Source organism: Ciconia boyciana, chromosome 8 (genome assembly GCF_034638445.1).
Source record: "Ciconia boyciana chromosome 8, ASM3463844v1, whole genome shotgun sequence".
In the NCBI taxonomy this organism is placed as follows: Eukaryota; Metazoa; Chordata; class Aves; order Ciconiiformes; family Ciconiidae; genus Ciconia; species Ciconia boyciana.
In genome coordinates this window covers 43,121,251-43,140,946 of record NC_132941.1, presented here as the reverse complement: position 1 = coordinate 43,140,946, position 19,696 = coordinate 43,121,251, and the positions used below count along the sequence as shown (strand labels likewise).

Sequence of the window (19,696 nt, the reverse complement as noted above, 5' to 3'; positions counted from 1 at the left end):
GGCAGTATAGAAACAAAGCAGGCTAAATCCAACTACCTTCTGTTAGGAAATCATGCTTATGCTGCTAAACCAGGCAGATTTGTACAGGTGAGTGGTTGCTCTGTGCCTCCACAGGAGCATCCCATCTAGGGCGCAAGATACACTAGCTCACAAAGAGCTGCCACCCAACTTGAGTTCAGCATGTTTACATCAGGCAAACCCAATGGCAAGACGGCTTCTCCCACAAAGAGCCTGAAATATTGGTGAGGAAAACAAAGACCAAGAAAGGAAGTAACAGCATAGGCTTGCCAAGAGTTAGGCTATCAGGAACAGAAGCAACATTTCCCTATTTATCCCACGGTCTGTCAGGGAAATGCCATAAAGTTCATTTTAACAGGTTCTGTTGTCCCTTTGTTCCGATTAACACTAGTATTTTTTCAGTTTAGGTATGGTACCACTCACCGTTTTTTCCTTTTTAAACATGACTTTTTAAAATCACATGATTTACTGACACCAAAAAAAGCTTTGATTCTTACCCCAGAAGTGGCAATTCCACATTATCCCATGGTTTAAGAGAAAAATGTGACACTCAAGACTTTGCACTGTTTAAATGTTATTTTATTAAATATCTTCAGTTCAAGGTTTCATTGTAACAAAGCTATGAAGGTTCTACCAACATTCAGACCAAACAAACAAACACTAGCTAACTTTAATTATTTCTATATCATGCAAAAATTCTGCATCAAATGCCTTCCATTTCCTGTTTAAAATGTGATATTTATAATATATATTATATAGATGCTTATATTAGCCCCATAAGAGAACATTAAGAATGCTAAAGGTGTACAGCTGTGTTTGATAGTGGCCATACCAAGCTAAGGTTCTCATTAACTTAAAAGGAAACAAAACAAACAAAAAAAACCCAAAAGAGAGTTTGTCTCCAAGACTGTGCAAAACCAAAAAACCCAACAGTTCTGTTCTTTTTAAATTTTCTCTGAAAGATGCAGATACTTAATACAGAGGGTTTTCTTTTTAATTATTAATAATCATCAGGTAAAGAGACAAGGAAGATCAGACCTAAAGAAGGCATGCATAATGTTTTGTATTTATCTTTTTTAAATGGCATAGTTGTAATCTCCTGTTTGCTCTCTCTTTGTGGCTTAAAAAAAAATCTGAATAAAATATCAAGGCTTTTCACTTTTCCACTTCACTCACTGGCTTAGTGCTGTCTTAAATGTTTCAAAATAATAAAATCTAGTGTTTGCCTCCCATGGGTTCAATCCCCATACTCCTCCCTGGTGTGGTGGAGGGAGGAAGAAAAGGGTTTTGCTCAGACAAACCTGGGAAGTGTGGATAGTCTCTTCCTTCATCAGGGGTTAGCTGATCTAATCCTGGTGTGGGATAGCACCTCTCTAACAAAGGGCGCAGAGAGCTATCTGTTGCGAAGCAACAGCTCCATTTTGTGCAACAGCTTTTATTTTCTGCATTCTGTTAAATAAGGATTAAAATTCTAAATTGTTTTTCTTCTCTTCCATAGTCTGTAAAAAGGTTGCCTCACACGTAGTATGCTGGCAATGCAATCACTTTAACTCCCTTGAAAGATCAAAAAAATAATTAAGGGTAGACAGAAAGTCAGGTAAAAGCCCATCCCAACTTCTGCAAGTGATGCCTTCCCTTGGTCAAGAAAAATCCTGTCGGGTCCACCAGAAAGGCCATTTTCTTCTTGGGGCTAGGCTCCCTCCTTGGTAAGGTCAACAAAACACTTCCACGTTCCCCACCCAATGAATAAAAGAAATGGACTCCTTTTGCAGCAAAGAAAAGAAAGGAAGATTAATTGGCCCAAAGGACAAACATCAGATCACATGTGCTAATTCCCTTTCCCCTCTGCTTCATGAGGTATCCTCTAACACCCAGAGGCAACACAGGGAGGTGGTCTGGAGTCCTTCAGCTACGGCTTTTGAGGTTCTGATCTGATAGTTTTCTGTGTTACAACATCACTGTAAAAAATAGAAAAATTACCCAAATAAACACTAGGAAACATGACACTTAGAAACATCAGATGGGTTAGTGGTGGGGAGAAGCACCTGGCTGGGGCTGCTGGCTCCCACTGCTATTTTAATTGGAGACCAAACAAATCAAACAGGAGGCCAGGTAACCCCTTTAATTCTATGGGTGCATATATTTCAGTATAAAAAACACACGCTATTTATGCCTCATATAGGAGTGTATGTGCAAGTCTTCATGAAGAACATAACACTAAGTTTTTTGTCTGCTTCCTAAGGAACACGTGTTCTGCAGCACTGTGGATCCCAACTATGCTACTAGAAAGGAAAAAAAAAAATAGAAAATCCCATACATGTACCCTCTTCCTCTAAAATCTCTGCTCTTAATGCAATGCTTTTTTTGTTTTGTTTTGTTAAATTAAATAATCTGGCTTCAAACCTCCATGTTTGGCCAGGTAGTGGCTGTTTCTAAACCCAGTATCTCTGAAGAGCAGGCTTCTGTTTAAGTTATATTCACCCAAACCCATTTTTTTAATCCCTACTTACACCTTTAGTTTTAAATCAACATCCCATTTTGTTTGGATTTTTTTTTTTTTTTTAAAAAAAAAGTCTGTTTTGGGATCCAGCAGCCGAGCAACCAGCTTTCCATAGCGTTCTTGCTGTGCAGAAATCGAAGAAGAAACTCAGGCTGAAGTCAGTCTGCCAGACAACAGGAAGAGACGCGCCTCCTCTCTCTTGGACCCCAGTCTTCACACTGGCTCCTCTGGGGTCTCCTCGCCACCTCTCACCGATAGAAGTCACAGCACAGCCTGAATGCCATGTTAGGTTCCACCATGGCTTTGCGGAGCACAGTTCAGTCATCCGCTGCTCAAGCCGCCTCCTTTTTTGCTCTCCCTCTCTCTTTCCCTCTCCTTCACTTTTGCTTTCCCCCTCACTTCATTTCTGAAAGATGTTCCAGCTGCTGCCATTTTCATAGCCCTGGGGGAGGGGGCATGTTGGATAATCTGTCATTTATTTAGCATTACTCCTGTTTTTTATTATTTTATACAAACAACATGTCTTTTTTTTTTTTTTTTAGATTTAAAAACACCTTCGTACAGCAGAAACAGACACGATGGATCCATGGAAAACAACAGAAAGGCAGCGCCCGGAGCATCAGATGCATGCAGGGTTTCGTGCATTTGGCTGCTGCCTGTTTGTAATTTGTATTTATTTTTTTTTAATGTCAAAACAGACATGACCGTTGCTGTCACTCAGGCACTCCAGAGCTGCTTGCTAAGAAGATATTGCCCTCCAGCTGAGTATCTCCACAAGTTGCTGCAGTCAGGCAGAGGTAGTGTCCACCCAGAAAGGAGAGGGGAGAACAGGATGGAAGATGGAAGGAAATAAAGCCAAACATTAGCTGTACACAATTAATAAAACACGTTTTCTACAGGCTAATTATTTGGTGCAGGCAGAAACCCTTCCTAACGCAACACAGACTGGGACTCGTGAGGAGAACCCTGAAGACGAGAGGCACACACTTTCCCTTCCAGGTGACTGGAAATGGAAATGAACTACTTGCTAAAATGAATTACTTGCTTGATTGGAGCAGACCTGGGCCCGCTATCTAATGGTGACACGTCCTAGAAGTTGAAGAAGTTTCCCAAGGCTTCCCAGATCAAAGGCTCTGGTCCTAAGGAACAGTTTCTGCCTCACTTCCCATTCCCAAGGCTCTTGCCTTGAACTGAAAGTTTGTTGGTTTTTTTGTTTTTGTTTTTAAAAAGTCTTCAGTAATTTTGTCTCTGAATGTTCTTAATATTTAAACAAATGTATGAGTTTTTTTGAAGTTTTGCAAAGTTGTAGCCCTAGTGACTGCTTTTAGCAAAGGCTCCTCCTGGCTAATCTTCTTGTATCAAATTACTGGATTGATTTTGATCAGTTTTAAGTTTGGTTTTTTTTCATGTTTGTTTAGCATTGTCCTGCCATGAAAGTGTATCCAACATCATATTTTTACCATTTCTTAGTCTGCAAATCTTTGTCGCAAAGTCTCTCATTCATTTTCTCCCTTATTGGTTCCTACTCTCTCCTTACACCGAAGCCCTCTGACTAATCTCAAACTTCCTTTACGGCTGCAGTTTCCTTTTCAGATGACTTACCCAAAACTAAACTCTGCCTTCCAGGTGAGAACAAACCACTGATTTCTATTTAAGCATTCTTATTCACCTCATTCCTTCTTCATCCTTACCCTTCACTGCACATGTGCCAATGCTGCTCCAAAATGATTCAATGTGTTCAGATGGGGGCTGCCCACACTGACCCCACTCGTAATTGCACGTGATTACACCTCCTTCAGAACCCAGAAATGCATGCAAATATTTCAACTTCAATTTAGTTTATAGGTTTTTTAAAATATTGTTTTAAACAGCATTTTGTGGTTTGGAAATGGCTTCTGCTCTACAGTTTTCAGAAACCCTCCAGCACATACTTTTGGAAGAGGTGCAACATTTCAGCAGCCAAGTCAAGGAAACATACCTCCTTCTGTAGCAGCTAAGACTCTCCATTCCTAAGCTTCCTCAGAACTCCTAGGCATAGCCACTGAGCCATACCGATCTTTAATTTAATAATTTCTTCTGCATCTTTTTTGCACTAAATGCAGGACAGAAGTCTCCCTCAACATCTCTGTGATGGAAACTGATGCAAATAAGTTATTTTTTGTTTCCCTGCAAAGGCTTTATCCTTCTCACTGCCTTACTCCCTCTAAATTCAGCTGATTGTCCAGTTTAACTGCTTCTGGTGCCCCCAACTGGCTTTTGCTTTTCAAATTCCATCTGTGACCTCTGCAGTTTGCTTGCAATAGTTCACATTCCTTTCCATTGCCTTCAGTAGGGTTGAATCCCTCACAGCAACTAAGAATAAAAACTGCTCTTGGCTTAGTCCCAAGTAGTACACAAGACTAGCACTCAAGTAGTAACTATAACTTGAGTGGTTCATCCTCAAATGACCACATCAAAAAAAGCTTGTCTCCCAGGTGTAGATGTTTTTTGTATTTGCTCTTAAATAGAAAATCTTTAGTAAAAAAGTTCTAAGATTAGGAAACTTAGATCTTTAAAATGAATGTGACATATACTTCAGCATAAAATGAAAGGAGGCAGAAAGACTTTGTACATCTAAACTAAAAGAAACCAGTAAGGCAATAAAAAAGAATACCTAAATGCTGCAGAAGTAAATGGATCTGCTGTCCTTCAGGAGCAAGCAACAATAATTTCTTCATGCCAAATTTTACAATCAAAGTTTCCTCCAATGCTGAAGTGTGGCAAGCTAATTGGGGGATATTTTAAATCCTCTGATATTATTACTTGTTTAGATTTTTTTTTTCCTCTGAGTTTTCTCAACATTGTACACTAAATAGCTTCTGCTAATCAGAAAATCGGTAGTAAAATTTATATGAATAAATCTTTACCCTTACAGCATAGACATTGTTCTGTATAGATTTTACAATGTCCTCTTCTAGAATATGACATTCTCATCAAAATGTTCTCTGAAATCACCAGCATGTAAAGGTAGATCCCTGACAGCTGGGAAACAGCAAACCTGTGCACAGCATGAGATACTCTTCCTCTCTGCTCTGGAATAGCACTCTGAGCACAGAGCTAAGTACCTGGGAGGAAGCACTGCTGCTACAAGAGCAGCTATGCTCAGGAACAACCGTCTGGCACATAAGTCCAGTTTGTCAGGAGTGGCAGATAATCCTGCTGAGTCCAGGGGGCAGGGCTTAGAGAAAGGAACACCAACTGATCAGCAGAAGTTTTTAGCCTAAGGATAACTAAAAATGGTTCTCTCACAGCCAGCTAAACAGCCTTGAATACTGAATTCCCACATACAGCAGCCTTAGCTGTGTGTATGATATACTCCTGCCCTAATAGTCCATACCCGTATTTGATCTTCACTGGAGAGGTGCTGCAGGAGCTCCAGAGCAGTGGTAGTGGACATTCAGCCACTTGCCATCTCGGCGGTGCCAGACACGGGTCTCTTCAGACTGCGTGGTGCGGGGCCGGCCTTGGCCATCGATGTACTGTGTCAGGCGGATGTATGCAATGCAGGCAGCATCTTCACCAATGACATGGACGTGGGGATTCAGGATGGTGGTGTGTATTGGCTTGCTGTTCTTCGACAATACTGGCAGAACATGCAAAACCATCAGCTTCATTTTACTACTAAGAGGGAACAGCCCCCGCATCCACCAACCTCTTTTGCATTCTACTCACCTTCCACCGGATTCTGGGATACAATAAAAACTGCTCCTGCAATTTTCCAGGCAAAATCCAAGCAATTCTTTCCCCTATCACCTGTTGTTCTCCTTAGGAACTGCGCACTTCTTATTGCCTAGAATCCCCTGGCCCCTTTGCTCCCACTTCTTCTGCAAAGCATACTCTCCTCTTTTTCAACGTCAGTACTGCTGTTTCTTCAGTTATAGGAAAAGATCTTTTAATTACAGGATATTGTTGCAAAGGAGTCAACAACCATAAGATCTTTAAGCTAGGCCTGCATTAAATATGAACAAGCCTCAAAGAAGTGTAAAAATCACTCCAGAACAGGCTTTTGAGACAGACAAAGTCTCTGCATACTTAGAGCACTAGGAATTGCCTATACTAAGGACCTTGACCTAACTCCCAAAATAAAACATATTGAACAGCTCAGGATTTAAATTTTAATTATCTCATCCTGTGGAAACATCCAGGAAGGGAGGCAAATCCACTAGTATAAATGATAGCATTTCTCCGAACTCTTTTTCCTGCCCCAGGTTGACAAGGTGACCCTTGTATCCACGTAATGGGTTCATTAGGTGTTAGAGATCTGAAACCACCCAGGGAAAACTAAAAGCGAAGGCATGACTGATTTGTGTATGACTATCTTTATGTCTGACCATTCAGTATGTCTACCCCAAACATATATGTTGTTTCCATCAGAATATGCTCATTTTTTCCATTTCCATATCAGTAGGAAATCCAGTGCCTCAAACCTTTAAAGACCCTGTAGTCCATGCTTACAAATATTTGCAACATTTGTATGCCTAGGTGAAGGGATCTGGGGGTTAGAATTGAAATTGTTGCTGAAAAAGGCTTTTGAGAGAAAGCGTGCTGGCTCCTATGAATGCATCATAACCCATGCACAATCAAGTTCTTGCTGGTTCTGATAGCCAGTAAAAACAAGGGCAATTTTCCCTCCAAAATGAGGCATAAAGAAAGGTTAGAGAGAAAGCTGTTGGTGTTACCAAATCTACCCACTCACAGTTCTCAAAGTAAAACTTATGGAAATCCATTCCTTCAACCAGGTTCCCCAGTGCTTCAGGTTCAAATGAGGTCAAGCCAGGATCACAGATTTTTCTGCAAAGAGAAGCACCACAGGCTTACAGTCTGCATTTGAGCCCAAGGGCTATTTACACAATGAAGCACTGGTACGGCATTTGACTCACACCCTGTGTACACCTAACTATTTCCCTACTCCAAGGAGTAAGTTTCTGGAGTACTCAGTCCTACTGTAACAACATGGAGTTGGTGCTAGTTGGCATTTCACATAACACAAGCCTCTAGGTTTCTGGGTTTCCTTTTATTCTCTTTCTGCCCATCTCACTGCCCTCCCCCCTACTTTTCTTACAAAGCCAGGACATTTTCCTTTTGTCGCTCCTGTTGCTGTTTGATAGTTGGCTTCTACCTGATGTTCATTTAGAGAGCTCTACCATATCTCTACTCCTAATTGATGGAGGCTAAAAAGCATAAAACTTTTTACCATCCCTGACTGCATGACAACTCCTCATACCCAGGAGCCAGAACATCACTTGCACACAAACTTATAAACAACTTGTCAGAAGACATCTGTACTTACGTATAAGCCTCAAAGTCTCCATTGTTGATGGCTTCTATCAGCTGCTCTGTTATCTTAATGATCTCTTGCTTACGCACTGCGAACAAGAAGAAAGAGCAATTTAACTGTGCATAAGCCTTCAATGGGAATATGGGGCTAGTGGGTGCTTCCTACAAGCCATTTGAGGAGCACCGTTAATCTAGATCTCATAGGACGCTGCTCCCTGCATTCTGGAGATATGCAGTAATGACAGCCATCCACATGAGAGTAGGGGGGCAGTGGTATGAAAGGGGAATGGTGATCCCATAATGCAGGGAGAAAGGAAATAAAGATGTCATATTCTATTTTTTTTCTTCTAGAAAGGTCTAAGGCACCAGAGGTGTCTCCTGAATGACAGCCTGAGGTGCTTCTGGGGAGTCTGACCAATGAATGTCAGTAAACCTGCCAATGTGAAGCACCTGGCAGCTTAAGATGTGGAAACCCTTCACTACAGCAGTCATATACAAATGGCTACCACGCAGATCAAGCCAATTGGAAAAAGTCTCCCAACAACTTGCCTATCACCATCACCAATACCTCAGCTATTACAAATGCTGCACACAAGCAACTGGGACATGTAGGGATGACTTCCACAAGCTAGAAAGACAACCGCAGCAGGATGGATGGGTTGGATGAACAGGTCCTAACCATATACTAGCGCACACTCCGTTCCTCAGGCAATTAGCTTCTGCCAATCCCTACGGCACAATTCTTTTCAGCGCTCTTAACAGCATTGCCATTAACCCAACCCAGCCCACTGGACTTCAAGATGAATGAAGACATGGGCTAGCTGTCTACCGTTATTTGCTCCCTCTCTAGCCAGCACCTCTGCACTCTCTTCTCTTGGTTTCCCACAGGCCTGATTGCTCAGGCCCCATCCCCTCTGAGGTGTTCTATCACCCATGCTGATCTCAACAGTCCTTAACACTCACAAAGTTTGGGCTGGCTCTGTTAAATAACACAATTCTAGTTCTACGACTATATCCGCACCATATATATGCCTGAGCCTGTATGCACACCCTCACATCTCTTCAGCCTTTCCCGCACTTTCCCTGTAGGTAGAATATTCTGCACATTATACAAGCATTTAGGAGGTGCTCTAGCATTATCTTCAATATTACCAACTAATGTACAATTCCTACCACCAGAAGTGGAATTTATCTGCCCTTAGGCATCTAAAATGTAGGTGTCTGAAATGGAACCAGTCACCTGACTGTTCCTCCTTTAGGCCCTGAAGGAAGTAGGCACTTCTGGAAGTCTCACCTGAGGCATCTCAGATGCATATCATTAGGGGGATGGTGTTTAAATCCAACCTATCATCTTTAGATGTCCAAGTTAGGGAAGCTGAAGTCCACTCTAAATGCCAGAAGATGCTAGTCTGAACTGCCCTCCCCTGTAAACTTTCACCCACACGTGCATCTCCTCCCACCATTGATAAGCACAGCTGAAGAGCAACAAGATGCTAAGCTCACTGGCTATGAAAGATGTCTGCACCCACTCTGGAAATCAATTAAGAGAATTATACTACCCAGCCAGCCAAAGAAACATCTCAGATAGGGGACAACTGGCTCATAATAGTAAGGGAGCTGGTTTTGCCACTCAGGCTGTATACATTTCCACGCGTCGAAAGATGTATACAGGGAATGGATCAAAATGACACAGTGGGCTATGTCTATTGTGAAAAATGTCTTTACAAGCAAGTCATCTGGAATTGCTTCTGTGTGAAGCAGGGCTACTTGTTGGACCTCCTTCCCACGCAGAGCACACAGAAATGTGTGCAATGTCCGGAAGATGGAGTCCATGGGAAAGGCTCTGTTTGGGACGAGTGAGGAAATCTGCAGACCACAGCCACCATGTGCTGACTTATCCCAAGGAGATTTGCACCCCCTTCCCAAGTGTCACTATGCAGCAGCAGCATCGACCCTCCTTCAACACCAGTCCATTCCATCAGACTGTGCTTGTCTTCTTGCTTTTACTACATGTCCCGAGCTACAACCAGCACACAGGAGGCGATCCATTTTTTCCGAAGGACAGAGAGCCTCGGGATGCCACGGGGGAAGGCATTCGCGCCTGCCACTCCTGATGGGGGCCTCCTAACTTACGCTGCAGAGGGGCACAAAAGGGAGGCAAGCATGCACCAGCACAGCTGTAAGAGCGAGACTCACGGCTATTCTACTGCCCTGCTTGAGTAACCTAAGAGGCAGCCCCGCTACAGCAGCCTGCCAGCACTGCCGCAAGCAGTACCGCCAACAGGAGGCAGCAGATGGGCACACCGCGGCCGCGGCAGCGGCCACGGCAGCACTTTTCGCGGGGTTCACTCTGAACACCGGGCACAGCTCACAGCCGGGCTCAGCTCACAGCCGGGCTCTCCTCCCGCCGGCGCGGGGCCGGCTTTGCGGCACCCCCGCCTCCCGCCCGGGCGGCGGCACCGCGGCGCCCCCTGGCGGCCGCCGCCGCTCCTTGCAGGCAGCGCCGCCCGCGGCGGGAGCGCGCCCGGGAGCGGCGCCGGGAGCCGGCGGCCCCGCCGTGCCGGCGCCTGGCTGCCAGCGGCCGTGCCTCCCGCCGTAGCGCCCCGCGGCAGCGGTTAGCTCGGAGCGGGGCTCCGTCCCTTCTCGGGCGGACGGGGGGTGAGGGGCACGGGGCGGAGAGAAGAGGGGGGGCGGGGGGGAGCTTTACATCTACGGTAACTAGCATTAGTTGCACTACTCCACTACTGCTACCCAGCTGCTAACTTACACGGTGCACGGTTAAGTACAAAGGGAACTACTGGAGTTAGCAAAGGCTCCGACCGAGCACGCTCTAACTCCAATGTCTGCCCTGGGCTGTCCCAGGCAAGAAGCTTCTCTTCACAAGACTGTGTAGCTGCAAAACAAATGTAAGCATTAAAATAATAAACAAACAAAAACCAGAAAGCAAAATAAAAACCAACAAAGAAGTACAAACACACAGAGCCCCAGCCCCAGTCGGCACACAGAGATATCCGCATCCCAGCAACCCCTACCCGCTCTCCTGCCTCTGTCACACGTCAACTGGGCTGGACACTGCTCAGAGGGGACCACCCTAGCAGCGGTGCAGAATACCCCTCAGAGCACAGTAAGAATCACACTAATGCTGCTGGAGGTAGTTTGAGGGTGACCTAAAACACCGGTCGGAGTAGTGACAGAGCAGCACGAGGGCAAGTACGAGATGCGAGTGAAAGGCAAAGAAAGTAGGGCATCCAAATCACTGCAAATCTCAACTCGGACGGGAGCAGGGTGGGAGAATGCTGCCCCACTTGGCAGAGAAGTGATTTGGCACTCCTCAGCGTACCAAGCAGGGCCTTGCTATGAGCAAGAGTAAGGAGTTAATAAGAAAGCAGTGATGGACAGTTCACAGCAAAAAGGACTTCAGAAGAGATCATTTCCCTTCCGTTCTGGCTAGGCAAAACACCTTTCCTATTGCACCTCACGAACGAGCAGTTTGACATCCTTAGAGCTACTTCAAAAATAAGTAACAGAGATGCTCCGACTGCTGCATCGTACAAGATACTGGTGCTGTGTGCAGGAAACGAGGGAAGGAAGACAGGAGGAGCAGAAGAGGGCATGCCTGTTCCTTCCTTCCCAGACTGACCTGAACAGAATCAAATACTCCAGATGTTCCCAACTCACATTAAGGATCCTTCCACTATAGCTTTAAAATAGTCAGGCAGCTAGTATGGTATGTCTGTGTAGGGGAAAGGCTGGGAATCCCACCTAGATTTTCTCCAACCTACTAGCTTTTTTCATATCAATTTTCAGAGTTTTTCAGCCACAGGCTCCTCTACGGAGGCAGCCAATTCAGGAGAGATCAGGCAGGAGGTACCATAACCAGCAGACTAACCACAGTACCAGCTACCTGAGCTAGCAAGACAGACACGCAAGGTAAAGCTCACAACAGAAAAATGCCCCTCAGAGCCAACATTATCCAAGGATCTTCACTCAGAGCACCTGACAGTGGATTTGGAGATGCTGAGGGGTCTTCCAGCAGCCACAGCCTCCCTTCCAAAGCATCCTTGAAGCAGTCTGTAAAAACGTTTTTTTGTTCCTTTTGTACTTCCCGAGCACCATCCATATCTGGGGTGTTCAGAACTGCTTGACAAGCAAGACTGAATTCAGCCTCGCACATCGCCTCCGTAAGCAGACCTGCACCACTGACCCCATTTACCACAAGGTAAACTAAGAGATGCAGTGACTTGCCCGAGGAAACCCCGAAAGGCAGTGTCTCTTGCAGAGAGCTCCACGTCTCACCCAGATGAAAGCAAGGGAATGAAGTTAGCTAGGATGAGGTTCTGGATTTTTTTCAAAAAGGGAAGGAAAGGTTTGGAAATTTTCAGTGTGCAAAGGAGGGTATCTTGCAGGAAGGGAGATGATTTCTTTTTATTCTGGAGTACTGGAAATGAAAAATCAACGTTCTGGAAGGAAGTTGAGGAAAGGAAAAATCTTGGGGAAGGAGAAATGGGAAAGGTGGAGGGAGGGGTGGGAAAAAGATGCCATGAAGCACTGCACCCCTGGACTTACTGGCTGAGAAACAGAGAGAAAGCTGGGACTGCATGGACTCAGTCTGTGTTTTGCTCTCACTGTGCCTCCGTCCTTCAAGCACTGAGCTGCCGTCCCCGGTGGAGAGAGGGGGAGCTAGCATGGCAGGGAATTAAAACACAAACACAAACAAAACACGCAAGTTCAGTAAATAAAAAAAGAGAAAGGAAATAGGAGAACATTAAAGAAACCACAATGCTGGGCACAAAACATGCAGCAGTATCCTCCAGGGCAAAGCCAAGTAGACAGCTCTACAACATGGACCTGCTGTGCAATTTAGACTGACACAGGGGCGGGTGGGTGCTGCTTTTAGTCCCACCACAGTGGAAGCAACATATCCCTGAGGCAGCTGTCACTGATGGATCAAGACTACGTCTCCTACACCACAGCAGAACGGATCTGCGTAACCTGTTGTCTGTTGAAAATAAGAAGGTGGCAGAGGAATTGCACAAGCACTTTCCTTTTCCCAGAGTCATGGCTATGCAGAATGCCGAGAACTCCAACGCCCCCAAACATTTGGTCTATTTAGTCTTGCTTGAATGCCTGCTTAGCTTCAAACATTGAGGGGCAGGAGTTGAAAAGGAACACTGGTAAACACTGCTACACTTAAAACTGAAGAACTCAAATTACCAGAGCTGGCCATAGCACAAACAATTACTGTGCAAGCTCCTTCCTTCCCAACCACCATTCAAATGCTCCCTTCTATTAAAATCGTAACAAAATTTTCTAACCTCTGCCAAAAAAAACCCCCTCAGTTTTGATCTGCAGCAATGTAGCCCTATACAATTCTTCATAGATTTAGCCCTGGCCAGCTGCCCTCCTTCCCCCCCACCTTCTGTTCCAGTGCTAGCCTTCCTCTCCTCACAGCATTCGTACTCCTGACTTTCAGGACCTGTTGGCTCAACTGGCTCAAGTCTGGGACCTCTCCCAAACAAAAGCTGCCAAAGGAGACAAGGTTCTGGACAAATATCTGTTCTGGACGGATATCCAGCAGAGATTAGATAAATCAATTTCATTACCACACTACCAAAACCATGCAGTTCCCTTCCCTCAAAGCTAGGTTCTTAAACCACGGATTAGTCTTTGGCAAAAAGGCAGGAGCTAGAATACTGTCCTGTAATGAGGTCAGGTCTTATCTGAAACAATCTGTATTGCAGAGCTCATTCACTCACTGGCACGTGTTCCTGCTCCCTCTGACTCTTCAGAAGAGGAGCCAGCAGCTTGCAATAAGTCACAGGAAAAGCAACAGGAACTAGCCCAGCTGACAGAGGTGACATTGCTGCTACACCACAGGGTCAGCATTGATTTTTCCCTGGATATGTAACTCAGATTGACTACAGGGAGAATGAGAATACCTCTGTCTCAAAATGCAAACTATTAATGCATTTGCCTCAGAATGCAAACTGCATTCACCCATCCCGAACCTGCTCATTCAAGAAAATGTCTGCTCGTCCTTCTTTAGGGAGGTCAGGAAAAGGACAGCTGCTCAAACAAGACGAGCAGATATGGGACTTGGAGCTCCTTCATCTAAAGAGTTTTACAACCACAGAATATTTATGATATGGTCACTGAAAGGCATGAAATCTCTTCTCAGCCTCTCCCTTTACTGATATCTCAGTCAAGGACATGAAAAATCATTTCCACTCAGACGACAGGCTGAGAATGATCTTCATCTTAGAAACAAAAATAGACCCAAAGAGGAAAAAAAAAAAAGGAGGGAAGTGTGTGCATGTCACTAAAGAGATTCCCAGAAAGGGGTGAGAAGGGAGTCTGAGCAGTTACAGGGAGGTTTCAACTCCCTGTAACCTACAGGGAAGCACAAAAACACAACCAGACTCCAAACCTCAAGGGACTGGTAGGGATTTTCCAAGCCTAGAAATGGACTGGAGATGAACAGATTATAATATTTGCAAGAAAAGAATTCCAACTCTGAGACAAAAACAAATTAGCTCAGGGCAACCAGTGTTTATATACCACAGAGGCCAAGTCAGCTGGCTCCCCAACGCATGGTCCCACTCTGACAGGAATGATAGCGTCACGGCAAATTTATGAACCGAGTCAGACACAGAAATCTGGGAAGCTAGTTTAAGGCAATGATCGAATCTCCAGGATCCCCTGCCTGCACTTAACTGTATTAGAAATTACAGGCAAACCACCTACCTTTCAGATCCTCATCTTCAGTCGTGGTGTTACAGCTCTCTGTGGAACCCTGCACGGCAGAACAGAGCATTACCAGGCATCAGCAGGCAGGAGCATGAGTAAATAGTTTGATTTGTTTGTGAAGGAAGATGGGGAAAAGCGCAAAAACATTGGCAGGGATGGCAGGGAGAGGATGATACAAGGAAGATTTGGATGGAAGCAGGCCAAATATTAAGCAAAACTTAACTGTATCTCTGCTCAGCTTTTGTGTGTTTAAGCCATTCAAGCCGTCCACCCAGAACTTTTACAAGGACAGAAGTTACCAAACTCTGTCAAATGATATCAAATGGGAGTTGCTTCTGTTTGGAAGAAGAATAGCCACAAGAAGCTAAAGAAAGGCTCCTAGGCTTTCTCAGAGGAACAGGTCTCCATTTCCAGAAGAAAAAAAAAAGAGTGCATAAGTGCCTGTATCTTCTCTTCCACCCCACATACGAAAGAGTGGTGATTACACGCTGCAGTAGGAAAGAGATGATAATATTTGAACAGCTGTCCCTACTCAGCCTCTTCCAGAGATCCACAGCCATACAACACAACCCTCCCAGTCTACTGCCAGCAGTATTCAGGAGCATGCTACAAACCAGACGTCGGAAAGGTAGAAACCGAAGTAAGACACATGAAGACGAGAACGACAAGAGAGAAGCAGAGGTTTCTCTGGCAACACTCCCATCCCTTACCTTTATGCCATCTGTAGCATTATGGACAACAGTTGTTTGAGGCTCCTAGGAAAGGATGGAAGAATCATTAAACTCCAGTTCCAAAGCATTCTCTCATTTCTTTTCACTCCCCAGCAAGTGGAGAAAAGGTGACTGACATAAAAAAAAATAAAAATCAAACCACAAACTCCAAACAGCACACATGTGCTTGCGTGCGCGCACAAACTTCCTGCACAGAAGGTTTCCTGAAGAGAGAGGCTGCACTAACAGCTATAGTCACAAGGAGACAAAGCCCCCAGCTTCCTTGCAATTGCCCCTAATTTCCAATTTGCCTCCAGTGAACCAGGCTGGCACAAATGCCAGATGGGAACTGAGCAGCTGGTCTGCACCCTCTGCAGCTGTTCATGAAGTAATGACCCCCCAGCAGCATCCTCACTGGAAAATGCTTCAGAAGAGGGAGAGGGGGAGGAAAGGTTAATACTGGGCTGGGGCCTTTGTCTCCCAGTTTTTTGGAAAGTTTGCCAGGTATTTTACCCTAAAAAAGGGACATTCATAATTTCCATAATAAAAAGAAGATAAGCCAGACCACCTCAATGCCTCGCAGAGAGGAGTTGCGAAGGGAACTGGGCTGTGAAAAAAGGCACATTTTTATAAAAGTCTCTAAAATGAGATCCAATTTCAATAATAATGATAATAATTAATAATTTATAAAGGTCCCTCAGTATCAAAACCATAATGAACAAAGCCAGTGAAGGGAAAGCAGAAAATTATGAAGTGTCCCAAGAACCCTTTGCCCTACAACAAACGACAAAAACATCAAACCCCACCCTCCCACCCCTCAAAAAATGCCAAATCCAACTCTCCAGAGACACACAACAAAGAGCAGCTACCAGGCCTATGGGTGCTAACTAGCTCCTGCACTCATCCCTTCATTACCAGGACAAGACTTCAGGATCCTGCACCATCTCCTCCCACTGCTGTCACTCTTGCAGGGGGCTCAGCGAGGGCACCAACGACTGTGACGGTGCAGATATACACACTCACCCATCTGCCTCTGCCACCCATTGCACTGCTGCCCGATCTTCCAAGCATACTGAGGCAGACCACACCGAGCTGTGCCATTAAACATACCAGGCACAGGGCACCCTACGAAGCCCGCTGCACACAGCCCAAAGAGAAAATGCTAGCCCAGCAAGTCAGCGAGCTGCAGAGGATCAACCACACAACTGAGCAGGCCAAACGGGCCATCAAAGGATTCCTCTAAAAACCCTTCGCCTGCCCTTTCTTCTGTGGTGTCCTGAAGGCCATCCTCCATTTCCTGGGTGTTGGAGAGTGGATGGAGCTTGCCACTCTCTTCTTCCAAACCAGCCTCCCCAAAGCCAGCAGGAACAGTTGAACGGGACACACAGAACTATACAGGGATGGCACAAGGGGAAGTCCAGGCAAGCTGCGATCCCCACATCCAACCACAGCTCTGCTCAGCAGCCCCAACCCCAAAGCCTGTGAGGCTGTGATCAGGCCCCACAGCAGCACAGGGACACAGACAGAACAAAGCCAAAACACAAGCTGAAACAGAGCAGCACAAGCAGCACTCGGGATGGGGGGGAAGGAGAGAAAGGGAGAGGACAGAATCAAAATTAAACCAAACAGGAAAAAAAATAGCGGTTGGGGAAGATACCATGGACGTCTGCACTGGGGGTGTTTCTTTTGCAGTGCTTACTATACTGGTTTTGTTGTTGCTCTGTGGCTGAGACAGAAAAACATGGTTTTAGTTCCCCTGCTGGGCAGCAGAGGCAGCAAGAAAATGACAGTATTGCTTCAATCCCAACCATCTCCTCAGACCCTTCCCTCCCCCACAGGCTCAATCACCAAGAAGAGGGAGGAAGAAGGAGTGCTGCCCGGGTCGCTGGACATCATCCTCCCCTCAAAGGCAACAGATGTTGTAAGGGATGTACCAAAACCCAAATGTGCATGGACTGCTGGAGCTATAAGGAAGGAAAACAGAAGGGAAAAAGGCAGCAGCCCAAAGGGATGGGGAGAATCCTGCAATGAGCACCAACAAAAGTATTTGGTGAAGAAGAATGAGAGATGGCAGCAGTCCTGAGAGAAAGACTACAGACGTGAGACACACACAATAGTCATGGTGCAGTCTCAAACAGGCGACAAATGGGAGTTGTGTCTGAGGAGTCCCAAAGTGTGCAGGAAGAGTCCTAGATATGTGATGATACTGAGGGTCCCAGGGAATCTGCTGAGGCAAGGAGAAGTGTGGTCAGCTCTAGAAAAGGCAGAGAAAAGGTGAGGTATGGTGTGTTGTGTCCCTGCTGTGACCTGAACAAAGAGACTTCAGGACCAAAATATGGAAAGGGATGGGGGTGGGACGCAAGGAAAAGGCCATGTAGTTCCCTAGTAGCAAGTCCTCTGGATGGTGCCCAGTAGTTTTTAATCTTTCCCCTCTTCAGTCTCTCTTGTAGCTGTGGTAGAAGAATAAAATCTCCATTTCTTGCATTCACATAGCACAACAGTGAGGCAGTCACCAGCCTGCTGCAAAGAAACATCCCATTGAGTCACGTATGTCAGTTACGTCAGGAATAAGCAAGTCTATGTCTGCAGGAAGACAAACCTGTATCCACTAGTATATAGTTCGTAGCCCACAAATCCAGTCAGTTGTCAGAGAATTAGGCCCACAGTTAGACTGCTGTGTAACCCCCACAACAGGTATATAGTGCTCTTGCTGCCAGACACCAGCAACAATGTCAAAATCAGCACTGCAGGAGCCTCACTCAAACTATTTGGTTTACAGATCAGGGGTACTGGATGGGAGCTCACAGCAGCGTGACCTCATTGCAGCTGCTCTCCATCCCACTGTTCTTGGGGAGTGCAAACTCATACTGCAAAACACCAGGCCCTCATCACCCAGTAACCACCACAAAGAATGCAGAAGTCAAATGCTGAGCTGGAAAACATCTGCCAAAGGTTTAATTATATCTACCAGAGACAGATCCTATGAGGTTGAGACTTCACACACACCTACTAATACTTCAGTGTTTCTTCACAAGCAGCATGCCTTGGCTTAGCTATCCCTTTTGGAGAGGGAGAGAGGAGAAACAGAAGAGGAAGATGGGGCAGGTGGAGAGGCGAGGAAGACGACAGAGGCAAGAATGCATTCTTTAAAAGCCCATGGGAAAAAAAAGACCATATGACACACTCATCCCCAAAACTAAGAAAGGAGAAACACTTCGCAAATTACTGTTTACTGCCTCTTCCTATACATCCCCACATTGTCCTAAGACTTTGGCCTTCCAAGAACTTTGCTTCCTGCACGTATTTCCAGCCTGATGGCAGAAGAGATGACAGGCCGCTGTGGATGTAAGAGAGGAGCAGATCAACCTGAAAAAATGAATCCCAAGCTGTTTTGTGGCATAAACACAATGAAAATTCTGGCAATGCCTGGGTCCACTCCTCCACACAGCACTGAGGGTCCTGTACTTCTTCAGAAACAGTGATCCTAATGCAGAGATCTATGTTCCAAACCTCTTCCAGTGAGAAGAGCACAGCCCATTTTTCTTAGTCCACTGGGATGAGAAGATAAAGTTAACATGAAAGAAGCTATACAAAAATACTTCTGATTTTTTTGAAGGCTTTATAACTGAGGCCAAATGGGGAAAAAAAACACACCTCACCATCCAGGAAGCCACTGTTCTGAAAAAAAGTTGACAGCAGCTTGTTAGGTGTGGGACATCACCTTACAAAGTGCAAAACCACGCACACCCAAAGCACACAGCCTACCCTCCAGGCTGCACTTAACACCCAGTTCATCCATCATACTCTTCCCCATCCAGTGGGCTGAAGAAGACAGAGTATCATGTTTGCTAGTCCAGAATCACATAGCATTTTACTCCAGGACAGAGTCCCAAGGAAATAAGAGGCAGAAGACTTAGCCTAAGCAGTTTTCACAGCTCTTTCTCAGATGGAGGTATCTGACCTACTGAACTTCCTGCACACACTCGTGTCCTGTGGCCACCTAACCAACTGCCCGTCCCCGGAAAAGACTGGCCTGCCCTTCCCCGAGCCCCAGATACCACAGCCAACTCTTACCCCTCCTTCCCCTCCTACTGCCAGCCAACATCACAGTCACTGGGCAGGCTATGATCCTTGGTAATTCACAGCGGTACAGCTCAAGTTAGAAGAGGCCAATTCACCTAAAAAGGTGCCAGGCCCTTCTTAAGATCTACGCAACACGATTAGTTTTGGCACAGCAGTTGGCAGCGCTTCCTGAGCTAGACAAGAGACAGACAGACAGGCACAAACAACATAGGGGGTGCAAGAGAAAGAAAACAGACCAGTGATCATATCGCTAGGGACACACATTTCTAGCCAAGTAAAAAAAAGTAAGTAGCAATACATGGGCTGTCTGTGGTTATTTAGC

The 19,696-nt window shown here is 45.5% G+C and overlaps 1 protein-coding gene across 7 annotated transcripts in view; it reads right to left on the bottom strand.

Annotated features, from left to right (window-relative positions):
• Positions 1 to 581: 581 nt before the first annotated feature.
• CAMK2G (calcium/calmodulin dependent protein kinase II gamma) overlaps positions 582 to 19,696 on the bottom strand; it is a 126,081-nt gene continuing 106,966 nt past the window's right edge. For 3 of the 7 annotated variants that reach the window (XM_072871675.1, XM_072871673.1, XM_072871679.1), the window contains 8 exons: positions 16,949 to 17,017; positions 15,292 to 15,336; positions 14,579 to 14,627; positions 12,401 to 12,514; positions 7,848 to 7,923; positions 7,254 to 7,348; positions 5,895 to 6,140; positions 582 to 3,299 (listed from right to left, as the gene is read on the bottom strand). In XM_072871675.1, coding sequence (XP_072727776.1) covers positions 5,908 to 6,140; positions 7,254 to 7,348; positions 7,848 to 7,923; positions 12,401 to 12,514; positions 14,579 to 14,627; positions 15,292 to 15,336; positions 16,949 to 17,017 — 681 coding nt within the window. In that variant the 3' untranslated portion in view covers positions 582 to 3,299; positions 5,895 to 5,907. The remainder of the gene's footprint in view (positions 3,300 to 5,894; positions 6,141 to 7,253; positions 7,349 to 7,847; positions 7,924 to 12,400; positions 12,515 to 14,578; positions 14,628 to 15,291; positions 15,337 to 16,948; positions 17,018 to 19,696) is intronic. The other 4 variants (XR_012044022.1, XM_072871676.1, XM_072871677.1 and 1 more) reach the window with 4 other exon arrangements.